Source organism: Oncorhynchus mykiss, chromosome 14 (assembly GCF_057628025.1).
Source record: "Oncorhynchus mykiss isolate SJ-2025 chromosome 14, ASM5762802v1, whole genome shotgun sequence".
Taxonomy (NCBI): domain Eukaryota; kingdom Metazoa; phylum Chordata; class Actinopteri; order Salmoniformes; family Salmonidae; genus Oncorhynchus; species Oncorhynchus mykiss.
Genome location: NC_143035.1, coordinates 43,038,716 through 43,062,820, shown reverse-complemented (window position 1 = coordinate 43,062,820; position 24,105 = coordinate 43,038,716). Strand labels below are relative to the sequence as shown.

The 24,105-nt window shown below is 45.8% G+C and overlaps 1 protein-coding gene across 2 annotated transcripts in view; it reads left to right on the top strand.

The window, feature by feature from the left end:
• LOC110533235 (endothelin receptor type B) overlaps positions 1 to 20,655 on the top strand; it is a 69,346-nt gene extending 48,691 nt beyond the window's left edge. For both annotated transcript variants that reach the window (XM_090198952.1, XM_036943609.2), the window contains exons 7-9: positions 11,981 to 12,114; positions 12,208 to 12,316; positions 15,187 to 20,655. In XM_090198952.1, the coding sequence (XP_090055078.1) occupies positions 11,981 to 12,114; positions 12,208 to 12,316; positions 15,187 to 15,324 (381 nt within the window). In that variant the 3' untranslated portion in view covers positions 15,325 to 20,655. The remainder of the gene's footprint in view (positions 1 to 11,980; positions 12,115 to 12,207; positions 12,317 to 15,186) is intronic.
• The last annotated feature ends 3,450 nt before the right edge of the window (positions 20,656 to 24,105 follow it).

The window sequence follows — 24,105 nt, the reverse complement described above, 5'->3', positions numbered from 1 at the left end:
AAACGATTCTTGAGGAGATCAAAAGCTCCCTGGGCGGAAACGGACCACTTAAAGCACGTCTTGACAGAAGTAAGGGCTGTGAGAGGAGCTGCCACCTGACCGAAATTACGGATGAAACGACGATAGAAGTTCGCGAAGCCGAGAAAGCGCTGCAGCTCGACGCGTGACTTAGGGACGGGCCAATCAATGACAGCTTGGACCTTAGCGGGATCCATCTTAATGCCTTCAGCGGAAATAACAGAACCGAGAAATGTGACGGAGGAGGCATGAAAAGTGCACTTCTCAGCCTTCACAAAAAGACAATTCTCTAAAAGGCGCTGGAGGACACGTCGAACGTGCTGAACATGAATCTGGAGTGACGGTGAAAAAATCAGGATATCGTCAAGGTAAACGAAAACAAAGATGTTCAGCATGTCTCTCAGGACATCGTTGACTAATGCCTGAAAGACAGCTGGAGCGTTAGCGAGGCCGAAAGGAAGAACCCGGTATTCAAAGTGCCCTAACGGAGTGTTAAACGCCGTCTTCCACTCGTCCCCCTCCCTGATGCGCACGAGATGGTAAGCGTTACGAAGGTCCAACTTAGTGAAAAACCTGGCTCCCTGCAGGATCTCGAAGGCTGAAGACATAAGAGGAAGCGGATAACGATTCTTCACTGTTATGTCATTCAGCCCTCGATAATCTATGCAGGGGCGCAGAGACCCGTCCTTCTTCTTGACAAAAAAAAACCCCGCTCCGGCGGGAGAGGAGGAGGGGACTATGGTACCGGCGTCAAGAGCTACAGACAAATAATCTTCGAGAGCCTTACGTTCGGGAGCCGACAGAGAGTATAGTCTACCCCGGGGGGGGGTGGTTCCCGGAAGGAGATCAATACTACAATCATACGACCGGTGTGGAGGAAGAGAGGTGGCCCTGGACCGACTGAACACCGTGCGCAGATCGTGATATTCCTCCGGCACCCCTGTCAAATCACCAGGCTCCTCCTGTGAAGAAGAGACAGAGGAAACAGGAGGGATAGCAGACATTAAACATTTCACATGACAAGAGACGTTCCAGGAGAGGATAGAATTACTAGACCAATTAATGGAAGGATTATGACAAACTAGCCAGGGATGGCCCAAAACAACAGGTGTAAAAGGTGAACGAAAAATTAAAAAAGAAATGGTTTCACTATGATTACCAAAAACAGTGAGGGTTAAAGGTAGCGTCTCACGCTGAATCCTGGGGAGAGGACTACCATCCAGGGCGAACAAGGCCGTGGGCTCCTTTAACTGTCTGAGAGGAATGTCATGTTCCCGAGCCCAGGTCTCGTCCATAAAACAGCCCTCCGCCCCAGAGTCTATTAAGGCACTGCAGGAAGCTGACGAACCGGTCCAGCGTAGATGGACCGACAAGGTAGTGCAGGATCTTGAAGGAGAGACAGGAGTAGTAGCGCTCACCAGTAGCCCTCCGCTTACTGACGAGCTCTGGCCTTTTACTGGACATGAAGTGACAAAATGACCAGCGGAACCGCAATAGAGACAGAGGCGGTTGGTGATTCTCCGTTCCCTCTCCTTAGTCGAGATGCGGATACCTCCCAGCTGCATGGGCTCAGCACCCGAGCCGGCAGAGGAAGATGGTAGTGATGCGGAGAGGGAGGCGACGGAGAGCGCGAGCTCCTTTCCACGAGCTCGGTGACGAAGATCAACCCGTCGCTCAATGCGAATAGCGAGTTCAATCAAGGAATCCACGGTGGAAGGAACCTCCCGGGAGAGAATCTCATCCTTTACCTCTGCGCGGAAACCCTCCAGAAGACGAGCGAGCAAGGCCGGCTCGTTCCAGCCACTGGAGACAGCAAGAGTGCGAAACTCAATAGAGTAGTCTGTTATGGATCGATTGCCTTGACATAGGGAAGACAGGGCCCTGGAAGCCTCCTCCCCAAAAACAGATCGATCAAAAACCCGTATCATCTCCTCCTTAAAGTCTTGATACTGGTTAGTACACTCAGCCCTTGCCTCCCAGATTGCCGTGCCCCACTCACGAGCCCGTCCAATAAGGAGAGATATGACGTAGGCGACACGAGCAGTGCTCCTGGAGTAAGTGTTGGGCTGGAGAGAAAACACAATATCACACTGGGTGAGGAACGAGCGGCATTCAGTGGGCTCCCCAGAGTAACACGGCGGGTTATTGATTCTGGGCTCCGGAGATTCGAAAGCCCTGGAAGTGGCCGGTGGATCGAGGCGGAGATGGTGAACCTGTTCTGTGAGGTTGGAGACTTGGGTGGCCAGGGTCTCAACGGCATGTCGAGCAGCAGACACTTCCTGCTCGTGTCTGCCTAGCATCGCTCCCTGGATCCCGACGGCTGAGTGGAGAGGATCCGAAGTCGCTGGGTCCATTCTTGGTCGGATTCTTCTGTTATGGTGAGTGAATGAGGACCCAAAAGCGAACTAACTTAAACAGAGCTTCTTTAATAACCAAACATAGGTAGGCTCAGATAGACCGGCAGATTCCGACAGGACAGGACAAGGTTACAGCAAACATGACGATAGTCTGGCTCAGGCATGAAACACAACAAACAAGAATCCGACAAGGACAGGAACAGAAACAGAGAGAGATATAGGGACCTAATCAGAGGGAAAAAAGGGAACAGGTGGGAAACGGGGTGAATGGGTAGTTAGAGGAGACAAGGAACAGCTGGGGGAAAGCGGGGGAGAAAAGGTAACCTAACAACGACCAGCAGAGGGAGACAGGGTGAAGGGAAAGGACAGAGACAAGACACAACATGACAGTACATGACACTACTTATCAAAATTGCAGTTCCTCTTCCTTTGGAGTTAAAAGAGGATGCAAAAACTTTTCCTACCCATTCCTCTTTAGTTTATTGTGTTCACTGGATGTAAGATGTGTGTCTTCTTTCTGTTCTGTTGGCGCGTTCGATTTCCAACGGCTTGGTTAAGTTGATTATGCCTAGGACATCATGGATCCTTTGAGTGAAAAAACGGACCGGGTCACAGCCCTTGCTGTTCTCGTTCAATCCCACCACAGGGATATTGCTACGTCTGCTCTGGTTCTCCATCTGGTCTACCTTGTTTTTGAGATAGACATTGTCCTTCTGCAGCTCTATCAGAACCTGGTCATGTCTAGTGACGGTATATTCAACTGTGCTAATGCGCAACTCAGCCTCAGTCGTTCTCAAAAGGAGATCATTCAGGGAGGATTTCAGGTCGTCAATGGAAGAATGTTCAGAGTTTAGCCGATTTCTTGTCAATTTTCAGAGAAAGACCTTTGTTACCATCTTGAATTTCCCAGAGGAGAGTAGCAAGCATGTCGGCAGGCTCAGAAGAGGCTGCTGAGAGCAACAGTCTGGAACTGTTGTCTGAGATATGAGGGCTAATGCTAATCTTGCTAGCTGTAGCGTTATCGTTATCTTGGCAATCAACAACGTTTTGGTCATCCTTTTTGCGTCTCGGCCATGGCTTTTTGGGAAAGTAAATACTTGACAATTTATCTGCCGACGTTAGAATATTGTTTCAACGTTGTTATTTAGGTAATAATAGGATAACTTTGAAGAGCTTGGTTTGTCAACGCTCAGCTCCGCGGCATCACGTGCTCCCCAAGTTACAGGGGTTTCAGGGCACAAGCGGGGAGCCCAGCCAACAACGAGTTGTATATAGGAGATGACCTGTGCCTGGATTAGGACCTGCGCCGCTTCCTGTGTGAGGTCGCACTCTACTGATGCTGTAGATCTTGGAGCGGGTCTTTGATGTTATCAGAAAACGACAGGGTGTTGTCCAGGGTCACGCCAAGGTTCTTTGCATTCTATGAGAGCGGCATGCCTTCCCCGGGAGGAAGAGCAGCTCCACCTTGTTGAGGTTGATCTTGAGGTGGTGGGCAGAAATCCAAGATGAGATATCTGCCAGGCACGGAAAGATGCGTGTCACCATCTGGGTGTCAGAAGGGGGAAGGAGAAAAGTAGTTGAGTGTCATCCTCATAGCAATGATAGGAGAGACCATGTGAGGATATGACAGAGCCAAGTGACTTGGTGTATGGAGAGAAGAGGGCCTAAAACCGAATCCTGGGGGACACCAGTAGTGAGAGTACGTGGTACAGACGCAGATCCTTTCCGTGTATTTGTATTTATTATGGATCCCCATTAGTTCTGCCAAGGAAGCAGCTACTCTTCCTGGAGTACAGCAAAATTAAGGCAGTTATACATTTAAAAAAATATATATAATACATTCACAACACACTGTGTGCCCTCAGGCCCCTACTCCACCACTACCACATATATACAATACAAAATCCATGTGTACGTGTGTGTATGCATGTTCAAACAGACAGCTCGGTGCATTCAACATGTCAATACCTCTCACAAATACAAGTAGTGATGAAGTCAAGCTCTCCTCCACTTTGACCCACGAGAGCTTGACATGCATATTATTAATATTAGCTCTCTGTGTACATCCAAAGGCCACCTGTGCTGCCCTGTTCTGGGCCAATTGCAATTTTCTTAAATCCCTTTTTGTGGCACCGGACCACACGACTGAACAGTAGTCCAGGTGCGACAAAACTAGGGCCTGTAGGACCTTCCTTGTTGATGGTGCTGTTAAAAAGGTAGAGTAGCGCTTTATTATGGACAGACTTCTCTTAGCTACTGTTGTATCAATATGCTTTTTACCATGACAGTTTACAATCCAGGGTTACTCCGAGCAGTTTAGTCACCTCAACTTGCTCAATTTCCACATTATTTATTACAAGATTTAGTTGAGGTTTAGGTTTTTAGTGAATGATTTGTCACAAATACAATGCTTTTAGTTGAAACTAACAAACTATTTGTTAACCTCTCTAGGGTAGGGATAGCGTCCCACCTGGCCAACATCCAGTGAGATGGCAGAGTGCCAAATTCAAATACAGAAATACTCATTATAAAAATTCAGAAAAGATACAACTATTTTACATATGTTTAAAGATTAACTTCTTGTGAATCCAACCACGGTCTCAGATTTAAAAAATGCTTTACGGTGAAAGCATACCTTACAATTATTTGAGAACATATCCCAGCAGACAAATCATTACAAACAGTAACCAGCCAAGTAGAAGAGTTACACAAGTCAGAAATAGACATAAAATTAATCACTTACCTTTGATGATCTTCATATGTTTGCACTCTGAAGACATTCATTTATTCAATAAAGGTTCCTTTTGTTCGATAAAGTCTCTCTTTATATCCAAAAACCTCCGTTTTGTTCACACGTTTTCTCCAGTTATCCACAGGCTCAAATGCAGTCACAACAGGCAGACACAACACACTGGCAAAAAATCCAAATTGTATCCGTAAAGTTCATATAAACATGTCAAACGATGTTTATGTTCAATCCTCAGGTTGTTTTTAGCCTAAATAATCGATAATATTTCAACCGGACAATAACGTCGTCAATATAAAAGGTAAACAAGAAAGGCACTCTATCGGTCGCGCGCATGAAAAAGCTCTGTGACACGGTAGGGTCCACTCATTCAGACTGGTCTTACTCCCTCATTTTTAGACTTTAGAGTGTTTTATACTAATTATATGCATATCCTATATTCTGGACCTGAGTAGAAGGCAGTTTAATTTGGGCATGCTTTTCATCCAAAATTCCAAATGCTGCCCCTTACCCTAGAGAAGTTAAGTGTTGCAGTCATTTCAGTCGCTGTAGTAGCTGCCGTGTATAGTGGGGAGTCATCCTTATACATAGACATACTGGCTTTACTCAAAGCCAATGACATGTCATTAGTAAAGATTGGGAAAAGAAATGGACCTAGACAGCTGCCCTGGGGAATTCCTGATTCTACAGTAATGGGCCTAGACAGCTGCCCTGGGGAATTCCTGATTCTACCTGGATTATGTTGGAGAGTCTTCCATAAAGAACACCCTATTTTTATCCACAATATAGCATGGGGTGTAAAGCCATAACACATACATTTTTCCAGCAGCAGACTATGATCGATAATCTCAAAGCCGCACTGAAGTCCACCTGGAGTGGCCTCCTGGGTAGGATGCAATCCAAGAATGTGCAGAGCCTGAGACACACAGTCCTGAGAGGATGGATAGGAGGCAGAGCCTGAGACGCCCAGCCCTGAGAAGATGGAGAGGAGGACCTGATGGTTCACGTGTCGAAGGCAGCGGATAGATCTAGGAGGATGAGAACCGAGAGAGAGTCAGCTTGGAAGTGTGGAGAGCCTCCGTGACATAGAGGAGAGCAGTCTGGGTTGAGTGACCCGTCTTGAAGCCTGACTGGTTAGGATCTGGAATATTGTTCTGAGAGAGATAGCGAGAGAGTTGGTTAGAGACAGCACGCCAAGTGTTTTGGTTGGAAAGAAAAGAAAGAAGGGATACAGGTCTATAGTTTTTGACGTCTGATGAGTCGAGTGTTGGTTTCTTGAGGAGGGGAGCGACTCTGCCATTTTGAAGTCAGAGGGGATGCAGCCAGTGGTCAGGGATGAGTTGATGAGGGAAGTGAGGAATGGGAGAAGTCTCCAGAGATGGTCTGGAGAAGGGAGGAGGGGATGGGGTCAAGTGGGCAGGTTGTCAGGTGGCCAGACCTCACTAGTCACAGATTTTCATCAGGAGAGAGAGGAGAGAAAGAGGTCAAGGCGAAGGGTAGTTCTTTGTCAAATCAAATCAAATCAAATTTATTTATATAGCCCTTCGTACATCAGCTGATATCTCAAAGTGCTGTACAGAAACCCAGCCTAAAATCGCAAACAGCAAGCAATGCAGGTGTAGAAGCACGGTGGCTAGGAAAAACTCCCTAGAAAGGCCAAAACCTAGGAAGAAACCTAGAGAGGAACCAGGCTATGTGGGGTGGCCAGTCCTCTTCTGGCTGTGCCGGGTGGAGATTATAACAGAACATGGCCAAGATGTTCAAATGTTCATAAATGACCAGCATGGTCGAATAATAATTAGGCAGAACAGTTGAAACTGGAGCAGCAGCACGGCCAGGTGGACTGGGGACAGCAAGGCGTCATCATGTCAGGTAGTCCTGGGGCATGGTTCTAGGGCTCAGGTCCTCCGAGAGAGAGAAAGAAAGAGAGAAGGAGAGAATTAGAGAACGCACGTTTGACAAAGTCGTCCGCAAAGAGATAGGAGGAGGGGGTGGAGGATTGAGAAGGGAGGGGAAGGTGGAAATTAATTTCTTAGGATTAGAGGCAGAAGCTTGACATTTAGAGTGTTAGAAAGTGGCTTTAGCAGCAGATACAGAGGAACAGAAGGTAGAGAAGAGGGAGTAAATGAATTATTTACTTTTCCTCCATTTTCACTCAGCTGCCTGCAGCCCTGTTCTGTAAGCTCACTATGAGTCACTCAGCTGCCTGCAGCCCTGTTCTGTAAGCTCGTAATGAGTCATTCAGCTGCCTGCAGCCCTGTTCTGTAAGCTCGTAATGAGTCATTCAGCTGCCTGCAGCCCTGTTCTGTAAGCTGAGTCACTCAGCTGCCTGCAGCCCTGTTCTGTAAGCTCCTAATGAATCTGCAGCCCTGTTCTGTAAGCTGAGTCACTCAGCAGGCTCCTAATGAGCCTGCAGCCCTGTTCTGTAAGCTGAGTCACTCAGCTGCCTGCAGCCCTGTTCTGTAAACTCCTAATGAGTCATTCAGCTGCCTGCAGCCCTGTTCTGTAAGCTCGTAATGAGTCATTCAGCAGCCTGCAGCCCTGTTCTGTAAGCTCGTAATGAGTCATTCAGCTGCCTGCAGCCCTGTTCTGTAAACTTGTTAGGAGTCACTCAGCCACGGAACAGGAGGGGAGGGCCGAGCCGGCCGGGAGGAAAGGGGACAGTGTGTGTCATAGGATGTGGAAAGGGAGGAGCGTAGGGTCGAAGAGACAGAATCAGGAGACAGAAGGGAGAAGGATTTAACAGAAGGGAGAGTTGATAAGATAAAAGAGGAGAAAGTGGGAGAGAGAGAGCAAAGATTATGATGGACAATGACCATCTGGGTAGGGGCTGAGTGGTTAGGGTTGGAGGAAAGGGAGATTGAAAAGGAAACAAAGTAGTGATCAGAGACCAAAGGTCAAAAGAGGCAAGGATGGGAAAGAGTTGGAAAGAAATGAATTGATGGCAGACGTTGGGTGTTTGAAGTTGCCAAGTACGAAGAGTGGTGAGCCATCATCAGGAAATAAGCTTATCAAGGTGTCAAGCTCATTGAGGAACTCTCCAAGGTGTCAAGCTGATTGAGGAACTCTCCAAGGTGTCTAGCTCATTGAGGAACTCTCCAAGGTGTCAAGCTCATTGAGGAACTCTCCAAGGTGTCAAGCTCATTGAGGAACTCTCCAAGGTGTCAAGCTCATTGAGGAACTCTCCAAGGTGTCAAGCTCATTGAGGAACTCTCCAAGGTGTCAAGCTCATTGAGGGACTCTCCAAGGGCACCTGGTGGGCGATAGATGACAACCATGTTAAGCTTGAGTGGACAGGAGACAGTGACATCATGGAATTCAAATGAGGAGACGGGCAGGTGAGAAAAGAGAACATCTCCAGTTAGGAGAAATGAGTAGCCATGTGCCACCACCGTGATGACCAGATGCTCTCGGACTATGAGAGAAACATAGTCAGATGAAGAGAGAGCAGCTGGAGTAGCAGTGTTCTCTGGGGTGATCATGTCTCTGCTGGTGAATTTATTTTCACCAGAAAAACTCTCTGTTATATGACAGATCGAATATCAGTTGTGCTGCTACTTCAGTGTGTATTCTCTTACAAAAAACATTCACAGTTTCACGTGTGGAATTGAAGATTCACGTGTGGAATTGAAGATTCACGTGTTGAATTGAAGATTCACGTGTTGAATTGAAGATTCACGTGTTGAATTGAAGATTCGCGTGTTGAATTGAAGATTCGCGTGTTGAATTGAAGATTCGCGTGTTGAATTGAAGATTCGCGTGTTGAATTGAAGATTCGCGTGTTGAATTGAAGATTCACGTGTTGAATTGAAGATTCACGTGTTGAATTGAAGATTCACGTGTTGAATTGAAGATTCACGTGTTGAATTGAAGATTCACGTGTTGAATTGAAGATTCACGTGTTGAATTGAAGATTCACGTGTTGAATTGAAGATTCACGTGTTGAATTGAAGATTCACGTGTTGAATTGAAGATTCACGTGTTGAATTGAAGATTCACGTGTGGTTGAAATAATGTTATTTTCCTCACGTGAAAAGATGTTAAAATGTTGCAGTAGCAGGGTAGCAGGGTAGCAGGGTAGCAGGGTAGCAGTGTAGCAGTGTAGCAGGGTAGCAGGGTAGCAGGGTAGCAGTGTAGCAGTGTAGCAGGGTAGCAGGGTAGCAGGGTAGCAGTGTAGCAGTGTAGCAGTGTAGCAGGGTAGCAGGGTAGCAGTGTAGCAGTGTAGCAGGGTAGCAGTGTAGCAGGGTAGCAGGGTAGCAGTGTAGCAGTGTAGCAGGGTAGCATTGTAGCAGTGTAGCAGGGTAGCAGGGTAGCAGTGTAGCAGTGTAGCAGGGTAGCATTGTAGCAGAGTAGCAGGGTAGCAGTGTAGCAGGGTAGCAGGGTAGAAGTGTAGCAGGGTAGCAGTGTAGCAGGGTAGCAGTGTAGCAGTGTAGCAGGGTAGCAGTGTAGCAGTGTAGCAGTGTAGCAGGGTAGCAGTGTAGCAGTGTAGCAGTGTAGCAGGGTAGCAGGGTAGCAGTGTAGCAGTGTAGCAGGGTAGCAGTGTAGCAGGGTAGCAGGGTAGCAGTGTAGCAGTGTAGCAGGGTAGCATTGTAGCAGTGTAGCAGGGTAGCAGGGTAGCAGTGTAGCAGTGTAGCAGGGTAGCATTGTAGCAGAGTAGCAGGGTAGCAGTGTAGCAGGGTAGCAGGGTAGAAGTGTAGCAGGGTAGCAGTGTAGCAGGGTAGCAGTGTAGCAGTGTAGCAGGGTAGCAGTGTAGCAGTGTAGCAGTGTAGCAGGGTAGCAGTGTAGCAGTGTAGCAGGGTAGCAGTGTAGCAGTGTAGCAGTGTAGCAGGGTAGCATTGTATCAGAGTAGCAGGGTAGCAGTGTAGCAGGGTAGCAGGGTAGAAGTGTAGCAGCGTAGCAGTGTAGCAGGGTAGCAGTGTAGCAGTGTAGCAGGGTAGCAGTGTAGCAGTGTAGCAGGGTAGCAATGTAGCAGGGTAGCAGTGTAGCAGGGTAGAAGGGTAGCAGTGTAGCAGTGTAGCAGGGTAGCAGGGTAACAGGGTAGCAGTGTAGCAGGGTAGCAGTGCAGCAGGGTAGCAGGGTAGCAGTGTAGCAGGGTAGCAGTGTAGCAGGGTAGCAGTGTAGCAGGGTAGCAGGGTAGCAGGGTAGCAGTGTAGCAGTGTAGCAGTGTAGCAGTGTAGCAGTGTAGCAGGGTAGCAATGTGGCAGGGTAGCAGGGTAGCAGTGTAGCAGTGTAGCAGTGTAGCAGTGTAGCAGGGTAGCAATGTGGCAGGGTAGCAGGGTAGCAGGGTAGCAGGGTAACAGTGTAGCAGGTTAGCAGGGTAGCAGGGTAGCAGTGTAGCAGGGTAGCAGTGTAGCAGGGTAGCAGGGTAGCAGTGTAGCAGTGTAGCAGTGTAGCAGTGATTTACGCGACATTTGTGGAACAGTGGACAGAGTCATTTTTTGGGTGGGCAGGTTAATGCATCACGTTCAATTGGCAACAGAGTTCTGCTGTATGAAGGTCACTGCCTGAGGGGCAATCCTTATTAGCTACATCCATTTTTTGGAATTATAAATTATTGATATGTACCTATTGATTCTTGAATAATATAACTTATAAATGCCTCATGGGTTTAGCTCAAATGTCGTACCCCATCAGAACTCAATATATTAGCTTGTTTTACTCCAATGTTTGTAAAAAGGTCAATGTAAACAAACACTGCATAGCCTCAACATATTGTTACACCTATACTGTTGATATCATGGTCAGTCCTTGCATCCATACCTGTGTCTTTGAATTTGAGAGTGGTTGCACTTCCCCAGCCCCACCCTTCAGCTTTTTACTGAAACAGTGGCAGAGTAAACACTGTTAATGCTTCAATTAAAGGTTGCCGCTTTAAACACCTTTAATATAGTAATAGTGTTATTATATGGTGCAGTTCTCTAGTGAGGGAGTTTCTGTTTGTACCATACTGTAAAGCAAAACTGCTGAAGTCGAGAACAAAATTCTGAGTATTGCAAACAAAAATAATAATATTGAAAGCAAAATATTGCAAGGAAATCATTTGCAAATGTGGGAACTAATGAATTGTAAATGGAAGCAAAATTATTTATTTTTTAATAATAACGCGATTAAATCAAACAGTTTCCTGTAGTTTCCCCTATCTTTAGTTGTTACTTTCCTGTAGTTTCCCCTATCTTTAGTTGTTACTTTCCTACAGTTTCCCCTATCTTTAGTTGTTACTTTCCTACAGTTTCCCCTATCTTTAGTTGTTACTTTCCTACAGTTTCCTCTATCTTTTAGTTGTTACTTTCCTACAGTTTCCTCTATCTTTTAGTTGTTACTTTCCTACAGTTTCCCCTATCTTAAGTTGTTACTTTCCTACAGTTTCCCCTATCTTTAGTTGTTACTCAGCCTTTGCTTCCTTTTCTCCAGTTGTACGTTTTGGGTCATTCATTCCAGCAACGTAGCACCTTGCATCTCACTGGCGGTTTTTCTCTGAAGCTAAAGCAGGTCGGTCCTGGTTGGTCCCTGGATGGGAGACCAGATACAGCTGGGTTAGTGGTAAAAAATAAATGTGGGGACTCATGTAAAATAATAACAAATATAAATTATTCACATGAAAATTCACCGTTTTTTTCATGTTTTTGTTTTGCAACAGCAGGGCCTCTGAGTTTGAATTCTTTCTAACAGCATGTGGTGGTGGTGTGTGTGTGTACAGTATATAACAGCAGCCCAGAGGGAGCCTTCTTCACATGACCTTTTCACATAAAGACGTTAAAAATAAACTCAGCAATCTCTGCTGTCATCAAATATATGAACTATGATAACCTATGTGATATACATGCTGTGTAAAAGCCTAACCCTATATGTGTCTGTGTAGCGCCGCGAGGTGGCTAAGACAGTCTTCTGCTTGGTGGTGATCTTTGCACTGTGCTGGCTACCGCTCCATCTCAGCCGCATCCTGAAGAAAACGATCTATGATCAGAACGACCCCAACCGCTGTGAACTACTCAGGTACACACACCATGCCTGCCCAGTGGTCCATTGTTCTGTGGTTCCTGACTTCCTGTTGATGTGATGCTGAACCCTGATCTATAACCCCTGTAGTTTCCTGCTAGTGATGGATTATATCGGTATCAACATGGCATCTCTCAACTCCTGTATCAACCCTGTCGCTCTCTACTTCGTCAGCCAGAAGTTCAAAAACTGTTTCAAGGTGAGAGTATTTTATCATACAGCTGTCATGAACCCTCTACCTCTATTTAATCTGCAGCTGTCATGAACCCTCTACCTCTATTTAATCTGCAGCTGTTATGAACCCTCTACCTTTATTTAATCTGCAGCTGTTATGAACCCTCTACCTCTATTTAATCTGCAGCTGTCATGAACCCTCTACCTTTATTTAATCTGCAGCTGTTATGAACCCTCTATCTCTATTTAATCTGCAGCTGTCATGAACCCTCTACCTTTATTTAATCTGCAGCTGTCATGAACCCTCTACCTCTATTTAATCTGCAGCTGTCATGAACCCTCTACCTTTATTTAATCTGCAGCTGTCATGAACCCTCTACCTCTATTTAATCTGCAGCTGTTATGAACCCTCTACCTTTATTTAATCTGCAGCTGTCATGAACCCTCTACCTTTATTTAATCTGCAGCTGTCATGAACCCTCTACCTCTATTTAATCTGCAGCTGTCATGAACCCTCTACCTTTATTTAATCTGCAGCTGTTATGAACCCTCTACCTCTATTTAATCTGCAGCTGTCATGAACCCTCTACCTCTATTTAATCTGCAGCTGTCATGAACCCTCTACCTCTATTTAATCTGCAGCTGTCATGAACCCTCTACCTTTATTTAATCTGCAGCTGTTATGAACCCTCTACCTCTATTTAATCTGCAGCTGTCATGAACCCTCTACCTCTATTTAATCTGCAGCTGTCATGAACCCTCTACCTTTATTTAATCTGCAGCTGTCATGAACCCTCTACCTTTATTTAATCTGCAGCTGTCATGAACCCTCTACCTTTATTTAATCTGCAGCTGTTATGAACCCTCTACCTCTATTTAATCTGCAGCTGTCATGAACCCTCTACCTTTATTTAATCTGCAGCTGTTATGAACCCTCTATCTCTATTTAATCTGCAGCTGTCATGAACCCTCTACCTTTATTTAATCTGCAGCTGTCATGAACCCTCTACCTCTATTTAATCTGCAGCTGTCATGAACCCTCTACCTCTATTTAATCTGCAGCTGTCATGAACCCTCTACCTCTATTTAATCTGCAGCTGTCATGAACCCTCTACCTTTATTTAATCTGCAGCTGTTATGAACCCTCTACCTCTATTTAATCTGCAGCTGTCATGAACCCTCTACCTCTATTTAATCTGCAGCTGTCATGAACCCTCTACCTTTATTTAATCTGCAGCTGTCATGAACCCTCTACCTTTATTTAATCTGCAGCTGTCATGAACCCTCTACCTTTATTTAATCTGCAGCTGTTATGAACCCTCTACCTCTATTTAATCTGCAGCTGTCATGAACCCTCTACCTTTATTTAATCTGCAGCTGTTATGAACCCTCTATCTCTATTTAATCTGCAGCTGTCATGAACCCTCTACCTTTATTTAATCTGCAGCTGTCATGAACCCTCTACCTCTATTTAATCTGCAGCTGTCATGAACCCTCTACCTTTATTTAATCTGCAGCTGTCATGAACCCTCTACCTCTATTTAATCTGCAGCTGTTATGAACCCTCTACCTTTATTTAATCTGCAGCTGTCATGAACCCTCTACCTTTATTTAATCTGCAGCTGTCATGAACCCTCTACCTCTATTTAATCTGCAGCTGTCATGAACCCTCTACCTTTATTTAATCTGCAGCTGTTATGAACCCTCTACCTCTATTTAATCTGCAGCTGTCATGAACCCTCTACCTCTATTTAATCTGCAGCTGTCATGAACCCTCTACCTCTATTTAATCTGCAGCTGTCATGAACCCTCTACCTTTATTTAATCTGCAGCTGTTATGAACCCTCTACCTCTATTTAATCTGCAGCTGTCATGAACCCTCTACCTCTATTTAATCTGCAGCTGTCATGAACCCTCTACCTTTATTTAATCTGCAGCTGTCATGAACCCTCTACCTTTATTTAATCTGCAGCTGTCATGAACCCTCTACCTCTATTTAATCTGCAGCTATTATGAACCCTCTACCTCTATTTAATCTGCAGCTGTTATGAACCCTCTACCTTTATTTAATCTGCAGCTGTCATGAACCCTCTACCTTTATTTAATCTGCAGCTGTCATGAACCCTCTACCTCTATTTAATCTGCAGCTGTTATGAACCCTCTACCTCTATTTAATCTGCAGCTGTTATGAACCCTCTACCTTTATTTAATCTGCAGCTGTCATGAACCCTCTACCTTTATTTAATCTGCAGCTGTCATGAACCCTCTACCTCTATTTAATCTGCAGCTGTTATGAACCCTCTACCTTTATTTAATCTGCAGCTGTTATGAACCCTCTACCTCTATTTAATCTGCAGCTGTTATGAACCCTCTACCTTTATTTAATCTGCAGCTGTCATGAACCCTCTACCTCTATTTAATCTGCAGCTGTTATGAACCCTCTACCTTTATTTAATCTGCAGCTGTCATGAACCCTCTACCTTTATTTAATCTGCAGCTGTCATGAACCCTCTACCTCTATTTAATCTGCAGCTGTCATGAACCCTCTACCTCTATTTAATCTGCAGCTGTTATGAACCCTCTACCTTTATTTAATCTGCAGCTATTATGAACCCTCTATCTCTATTTAATCTGCAGCTGTTATGAACCCTCTACCTCTATTTAATCTGCAGCTGTTATGAACCCTCTACCTTTATTTAATCTGCAGCTATTATGAACCCTCTACCTCTATTTAATCTGCAGCTATCATGAACCCTCTACCTCTATTTAATCTGCAGCTATGATGAACCCTCTACCTCCATTTCATGAAAGAGATAAAGGGATTGCAATGTACCAAAATTCAGATAGAAACTAAAGCTGAGGCATTGAATCTAACTCGTATTTCTGTGTCTGTAGTCTTGTCTGTGCTGCTGGTGTACAAGGAGCAGGAATGTGATTCCAGAGAGAGACGGTGTCCGCTGGAAGGGAAGCTGTCATGGCAATGAACTCGACAGAACAAGCTCTCGTTCCAGTCAGAAATACACCTCCACCTAAACACACACACACACACACACACACACACACACACACACACACACACACACACACACACACACACACACACACACACACACACACACACACACACACACAGTACATTCATGCATGAACACACACTAGCCCTTCCCTCCTGTCCAGTCCAGCTAAACCCAACCTAACCCAGCCCCATCCCCTCTCCTTCTAAACCCAACCTAACCCAGCCCCATCCCCTCTCCTTCTAAACCCAAATTAACCCAGCCCCATCCCCTCTCCTTCTAAACCCAACCTAACCCAGCCCCATCCCCTCTCCTTCTAAACCCAACCTAACCCAGCCCCATCCCCTCTCCTTCTAAACCCAACCTAACCCAGCCCCATCCCCTCTCCTTCTAAACCCAACCTAACTCAGCCCCATCCCCTCTCCTTCTAAACCTAACCTAACCCAGCCCCATCCCCTCTCCTTCTAAACCCAACCTAACTCAGCCCCATCCCCTCTCCTTCTAAACCCAACCTAACCCAGCCCCATCCCCTCTCCTTCTAAACCCAACCTAACCCAGCCCCATCCCCTCTCCTTCTAAACCCAACCTAACTCAGCCCCATCCCCTCTCCTTCTAAACCTAACCTAACCCAGCCCCATCCCCTCTCCTTCTAAACCCAACCTAACCCAGCCCCATCCCCTCTCCTTCTAAACCCAACCTAACCCAGCCCCATCCCCTCTCCTTCTAAACCCAACCTAACCCAGCCCCATCCCCTCTCCTTCTAAACCCAACCTAACCCAGCCCCATCCCCTCTCCTTCTAAACCCAACCTAACCCAGCCCCATCCCCTCTCCTTCTAAACCCAACCTAACCCAGCCCCATCCCCTCTCCTTCTAAACCCAACCTAACTCAGCCCCATCCCCTCTCCTTCTAAACCTAACCTAACCCAGCCCCATCCCCTCTCCTTCTAAACCCAACCTAACCCAGCCCCATCCCCTCTCCTTCTAAACCCAACCTAACCCAGCCCCATCCCCTCTCCTTCTAAACCCAACCTAACCCAGCCCCATCCCCTCTCCTTCTAAACCCAACCTAACCCAGCCCCATCTCCTCTCCTTCTAAACCCAACCTAACCCAGCCCCATCCCCTCTCCTTCTAAACCTAACCTAACCCAGCCCCATCCCCTCTCCTTCTAAACCCAACCTAACCCAGCCCCATCCCCTCTCCTTCTAAACCCAACCTAACCCAGCCCCATCCCCTCTCCTTCTAAACCCAACCTAACCCAGCCCCATCTCCTCTCCTTCTAAACCCAACCTAACCCAGCCCCATCCCCTCTCCTTCTAAACCCAACCTAACCCAGCCCCATCCCCTCTCCTTCTAAACCCAACCTAACCCAGCCCCATCTCCTCTCCTTCTAAACCCAACCTAACCCAGCCCCATCCCCTCTCCTTCTAAACCCAACCTAACCCAGCCCCATCCCCTCTCCTTCTAAACCCAACCTAACCCAGCCCCATCTCCTCTCCTTCTAAACCCAACCTAACCCAGCCCCATCCCCTCTCCTTCTAAACCTAACCTAACCCAGCCCCATCCCCTCTCCTTCTAAACCCAACCTAACCCAGCCCCATCCCCTCTCCTTCTAAACCCAACCTAACCCAGCCCCATCCCCTCTCCTTCTAAACCTAACCTAACCCAGCCCCATCCCCTCTCCTTCTAAACCCAACCTAACCCAGCCCCATCTCCTCTCCTTCTAAACCCAACCTAACCCAGCCCCATCCCCTCTCCTTCTAAACCCAACCTAACCCAGCCCCATCCCCTCTCCTTCTAAACCCAACCTAACCCAGCCCCATCTCCTCTCCTTCTAAACCCAACCTAACCCAGCCCCATCCCCTCTCCCTTGGCCCCATTCCCAGTCACATGTTGTTACTGACAATGCTGTCACATCACTGTGTAGCAATGAAACAGACAGCCTAAAACAAAACCAATGACCCAAGCTATCCCTAATACTTACCATGGAGTGAAGGAAAGCAAAGCTATCCCTAATACTTACCATGGAGTGAAGCAAAGCAAAGCTATCCCTAATACTTACCATGGAGTGAAGCAAGGCAAAGCTATCCCTAAAACTTACCATGGAGTGAAGCAAAGCAAAGCTATCCCTAATACTTACCATGGAGTGAAGCAAGGCAAAGCTATCCCTAAAACTTACCATGGAGTGAAGGAAAGCAAAGCTATCCCTAAAACTTACCATGGAGTGAAGGAAAGCAAAGCTATCCCTAAAACTTACCATGGAGTGAAGGAAAGCAAAGCTATCCCTAAGACTTACCATGGAGTGAAGGAAAGCAAAGCTATCCCTAAGACTTACCATGGAGTGAAGGAAAGCAAAGCTATCCCTAAAACTTATCATGGAGTGAAGGAAAGCAAAGCTATCCCTAAAACTTATCATGGAGTGAAGGAAAGCAAAGCTATCCCTAAAACTTATCATGGAGTGAAGGAAAGCAAAGCTATCCCTAAAACTTATCATGGAGTGAAGGAAAGCAAAGCTATCCCTAAAACTTATCATGGAGTGAAGGAAAGCAAAGCTATCCCTAAAACTTATCATGGAGTGAAGGAAAGCAAAGCTATCCCTAAGACTTATCATGGAGTGAAGGAAAGCAAAGCTATCCCTAAGACTTATCATGGAGTGAAGGAAAGCAAAGCTATCCCTAAAACTTATCATGGAGTGAAGGAAAGCAAAGCTATCCCTAAGACTTACCATGGAGTGAAGGAAAGCAAAGCTATCCCTAATACTTACCATGGAGTGAAGGAAAGCAAAGCTATCCCTAATACTTACCATGGAGTGAAGCAAGGCAAAGCTATCCCTAATACTTACCATGGAGTGAAGCAAAGCAAAGCTATCCCTAATACTTACCATGGAGTGAAGCAAGGCAAAGCTATCCCTAATACTTACCATGGAGTGAAGCAAAGCAAAGCTATCCCTAATACTTACCATGGAGTGAAGCAAGGCAAAGCTATCCCTAATACTTGCCATGGAGTGAAGCAAAGCAAAGCTATCCCTAATACTTACCATGGAGTGAAGCAAAGCTATCCCTAATACTTACCATGGAGTGAAGCAAAGCAAAGCTAGCCCTAATACTTACCATGGAGTGAAGCAAAGCAAAGCTATCCCTAATACTTACCATGGAGTGAAGCAAAGCAAAGCTATCCCTAATACTTACCATGGAGTGAAGCAAGGCAAAGCTATCCCTAATACTTACCATGGAGTGAAGCAAAGCAAAGCTATCCCTAATACTTACCATGGAGTGAAGCAAGGCAAAGCTATCCCTAATACTTACCATGGAGTGAAGCAAAGCAAAGCTATCCCTAATACTTACCATGGAGTGAAGCAAAGCTATCCCTAATACTTACCATGGAGTGAAGCAAAGCAAAGCTAGCCCTAATACTTACCATGGAGTGAAGCAAAGCAAAGCTATCCCTAATACTTACCATGGAGTGAAGCTAAGCAAAGCTATCCCTAATACTTACCATGGAGTGAAGCAAAGCAAAGCTATCCCTAATACTTACCATGGAGTGAAGCAAAGCTATCCCTAATACTTACCATGGAGTGAAGCAAAGCTATCCCTAATACTTACCATGGAGTGAAGCAAAGCTATCCCTAATACTTACCATGGAGTGAAGCAAAGCAAAGCTATCCCTAAGCAAAGCTATATATCTTATACTTACCCTGGAGTGAAGCAAAGCAAAGTTATCCCTAATACTTACCCTGGAGTGAAGCAAAGCAAAGCTATCCCTAATACTTACCATGGAGTGAAGCAAAGCAAAGCTATCCCTAATACTTACCATGGAGTGAAGCAAAGCAAAGCTATCCCTAATACTTACCATGGAGTGAAGCAAAGATACCCCTAATACTTACCATGGAGTGAAGCAAGGCAACGCTATCCCTAAGCAAAGCTATCCCTAAGCAAAGCTATCCCTAATACTTACCATGGAGTGAAGCAAAGCAAAGCTATCCCTATTACTTACCATGGAGTGAAGCAAGGCAAAGCTATCCCTAATACTTACCATGGAGTGAAGCAAGGCAAAGCTATCCCTAATACTTACCATGGAGTGAAGCAAAGCAAAGCTATCCCTAATACTTACCATGGAGTGAAGCAAAGCTATCCCTAAGACTTACCATGGAGTGAAGCAAGGCAAAGCAATCCGTAATACTTACCATGGAGTGAAGCAAGGCAAAGCTATCCCTAATACTTACCATGGAGTGAAGCAAGGCAAAGCTATCCCTAATACTTACCATGGAGTGAAGCCAGGCAAAGCTATCCCTAATACTTACTATGGAGTGAAGCAAGGCAAAGCTATCCCTAATACTTACCATGGAGTGAAGCAAGGCAAAGCTATCCCTAATACTTACCATGGAGTGAAGCAAGGCAAAGCTATCCCTAATACTTACCATGGAGTGAAGCAAGGCAAAGCTATCCCTAATACTTACCATGGAGTGAAGCCAGGCTAGCCTTAATACTCACCATACTGACATCTGAATTAGATGTTGAGTTACACATGATGACCAGACCAGACAAAAGCTAGTGTTTCTCACAGTAGCAGACAAGGTTTATCTCAATACTGGCATCAGACAGAGAGGGGCCAACTTAATGTCTGCAGGGCTGCATCATCATGTGATACACAGCACAGAGCAGAGCCAGGAGAGGACAGAGATGAAATGCCATGGCACATTAGAGTCATGCGGTCGGATCGACTTCACAAAGACCGTTAACAAGCGACAGGTACATCTCTGTAATACTGTTATGATCATGTTAAGATCTGTGTATGCTATTGTTTCGTCTTCTTACAGCTAGTGGTACTCTGTAGAAAGCCTTACCTGAGGTTGCAAAGTTCCCAGAACTTTCTCAAAATTACCAGGTTTTCCCGAAGTCCTGGTTGGTGGATTCTGGATTTCCTGTCTAGGCCTATTCTCTACTGATTCTGGGAATCTTCCAAACCGGAGTGTCTGGAAAACCTGGGAATTTTTGGGAAAGTTATGGTCATTTTGCAACCCTAATATAGCCTTCCCACCAGTATGCATAAAGCTTCCAACTTGGCCTTCAGATTGTCTTCAGATGTATTTTTATAAGAAAATATCTTATTGCAAGACATTTTTTCAAACTGTCCAAATTATTACCATTTATCTTTACAAATACTGTATTATATGTTGTGATTATCATCAAATATATTTACTTTACCAATGTGTTTTCCTATTATGTAAAATAGAACTATTGCTGGAGTTTTTCATATTAACAAAGCTTTTCTATTGAACCTATACCTGTATCTATTACCTGTATAACTAACCTGCCTGTACCTAATGCAGCAATAAATACTATTTTATCACATTGTGGTTTCAAACTCTCTGGATCCCAATATGGTTAGAGTCATGGAGTGAAGAATAATATAACTCTGGATCCCAATATGGGTACAGTCAACCCTCAGAATAATATAACTCTGGATCCCAATAAGGGTACAGTCAACCCTCAGAATAATATAACTCTGGATCCCAATAAGGGTACAGTCAACCCTCAGAATAATATAACTCTGGATCCCAATATGGGTACAGTCAACCCTCAGAATAATATAACTCTGGATCCAATAAGGGTACAGTCAACCCTCAGAATAATATAACTCTGGATCCCAATATGGGTACAGTCAACCCTCAGAATAATATAACTCTGGATCCCAATAAGGGTACAGTCAACCCTCAGAATAATATAACTCTGGATCCCAATAAGGGTACAGTCAACCCTCAGAATAATATAACTCTGGATCCAATAAGGGTACAGTCAACCCTCAGAATAATATAACTCTGGATCCCAATAAGGGTACAGTCAACCCTCAGAATAATATAACTCTGGATCCCAATATGGTTACAGTCAACCCTCAGAATAATATAACTCTGGATCCCAATATGGGTACAGTCAACCCTCAGAATAATATAACTCTGGATCCCAATATGGGTACAGTCAACCCTCAGAATAATATAACTCTGGATCCCAATATGGTTACAGTCAACCCTCAGAATAATATAACTCTGGATCCCAATATGGGTACAGTCAACCCTCAGAATAATATAACTCTGGATCCAATAAGGGTACAGTCAACCCTCAGAATAATATAACTCTGGATCCCAATATGGGTACAGTCAACCCTCAGAATAATATAACCCTGGATCCCAATATGGGTACAGTCAACCCTCAGAATAATATAACTCTGGATCCCAATATGGGTACAGTCAACCCTCAGAATAATATAACTCTGGATCCCAATATGGGTACAGTCAACCCTCAGAATAATATAACTCTGGATCCCAATATGGGTACAGTCAACCCTCAGAATAATATAACTCTGGATCCCAATAAGGGTACAGTCAACCCTCAGAATAATATAACTCTGGATCCAATAAGGGTACAGTCAACCCTCAGAATAATATAACCCTGGATCCCAATATGGGTACAGTCAACCCTCACTCTACTCAGACAGGCCAGTGTGTTACTCTACCCAGACAGGCCAGCATGTTACTCTACTCAGACAGGCCAGCGTGTTACTCTACTCAGACAGGCCAGCGTGTTACTCTACTCAGACAGGCCAGCATGTTACTCTACTCAGACAGGCCAGCATGTTACTCTACTCAGACAGGGCAGCATTTCACTCTACTCCGACAGGCCAGCGTGTTACTCTACTCAGACAGGCCAGCGTGTTACTCTACTCAGACAGGCCAGCATGTTACTCTACTCTCCTGTTCAGACAGAACAGCGTGTTACTCTACTCTCTTCTTCAGACAGGCCAGCATGTTACTCTACTCAGACAGGCCAGCATGTTACTTTACTAAGACAGGCCAGCATGTTACTCTACCCAGACAGGCCAGCATGTTACTCTACTCAGACAGGCCAGCGTGTTACTCTCCACTCCTTTTCAGACAGGCCAGCATGTTACTCTACTCAGACAGGCCAGCATGTTACTCTACTCAGACAGACCAGCATGTTACTCTACTCAGACAGGCCAGCATGTTACTCTACTCTCCACTCCGGCTCAGACAGGCCAACGTGCTACTCTACTCCCCACTCAGGCTCAGACAGGCCAGCGTGTTACTCTACTCAGACAGAACAGTATGTTACTCTCCTCAGACAGGCCAGCATGTTACTCTACTCAGACAGGCCAGCATGTTACTCTACTCAGGCAGGCCAGCATGTTACTCTACTCAGACAGGGCAGCATTTCACTCTACTCAGACAGGCCAGCGTGTTACTCTACTCAGACAGGCCAGCGTGTTACTCTACTCAGACAGGCCAGCATGTTACTCTACTCTCCTGTTCAGACAGAACAGCGTGTTACTCTACTCTCTTCTTCAGACAGGCCAGTGTGTTACTCTACTCAGACAGGCCAGCATGTTACTCTACTCAGACAGGCCAGCATGTTACTCTACCCAGACAGGCCAGCATGTTACTCTACTCAGAAAGGCCAGCGTGTTACTCTCCACTCCTTTTCAGACAGGCCAGCGTGTTACTCTACTCAGACAGGCCAGCATGTTACTCTACTCAGTCAGACCAGCATGTTACTCTACTCAGACAGGCCAGCATGTTACTCTACTCTCCACTCCGGCTCAGACAGGCCAACGTGTTACTCTACTCAGACTGGCCAGCTTGTTACTCTACTCAGACAGGCCAACATGTTACTCTACTCTCCACTCAGGCTCAGACAGGCCAGCGTGTTACTCTACTCAGACTGGCCAGCATTTTACTCTACTCAGACAGGCCAGCGTGTTACTCTACTCTCCACTCCGGCTTAGACATACCAGCGTGTAAAAATACTCAGACAGGCCAGCATGTTACTCTACCCAGACAGGCCAGCATGTTACTCTACTCAGACAGGCCAGCATGTTACTCTACTCAGACAGGCCAGTGTGTTACTCTACCCAGACAGGCCAGCATGTTACTCTACTCAGACAGGCCAGCGTGTTACTCTACTCAGACAGGCCAGCATGTTACTCTACTCAGACAGGCCAGCAAGTTAATCTACTCAGACAGGCCAGCGTGTTACTCTACTCAGACAGGCCAGCATGTTACTCTACTCAGACAGGCCAGCGTGTTACTCTACTCAGACAGGCCAGCGTGTTACTCTACTCAGACAGGCCAGCGTGTTACTCTACTCAGACAGGCCAGCGTGTTACTCTCCACTCATGTTCAGACAGGCCAGCGTGCTACTGACAGAGTGTGTGTGTTTCTAGACTGACAGAGTGTGTGCTTGTGTGTGTGTGTGTGTGTGTCTGTGTGTGTGTGTGTGTGTGTGTGTGTGTGTGTGTGTGTGTGTGTGTGTGTGTGTAGACTGACAGAGTGTGTGTAGACTGGCAGATCTTTTGTAGACTGATATAGAGTGTGTGTGTAGACTGACATAGAGTGTGTGTAGACTGACAGAGTGTGTGTGTAGACTGACAGATAGTGTGTGTGTGTAGACTGACAGTGTGTGTGTAGACTGACATAGTGTGGGTGTAGACTGACAGAGTGTGTGTGTAGACTGACATAGTGTGGGTGTAGACTGACAGAGTGTGGGTGTAGACTGACAGAGTGTGTGTGTGTAGACTGACAGAGTGTGTGTGTGTAGACTGACAGATGGTGTGTGTGTAGACTGACAGTGTGTGTGTAGACTGACAGAGTGTGTGTGTAGACTGACATAGTGTGGGTTTAGACTGACATAGTGTGGGTGTAGACTGACATAGTGTGTGTGTAGACTGACAGAGTGTGTGTGTGTGTAGACTGACAGAGTGTGTGTGTAGACTGACAGATGGTGTGTGTG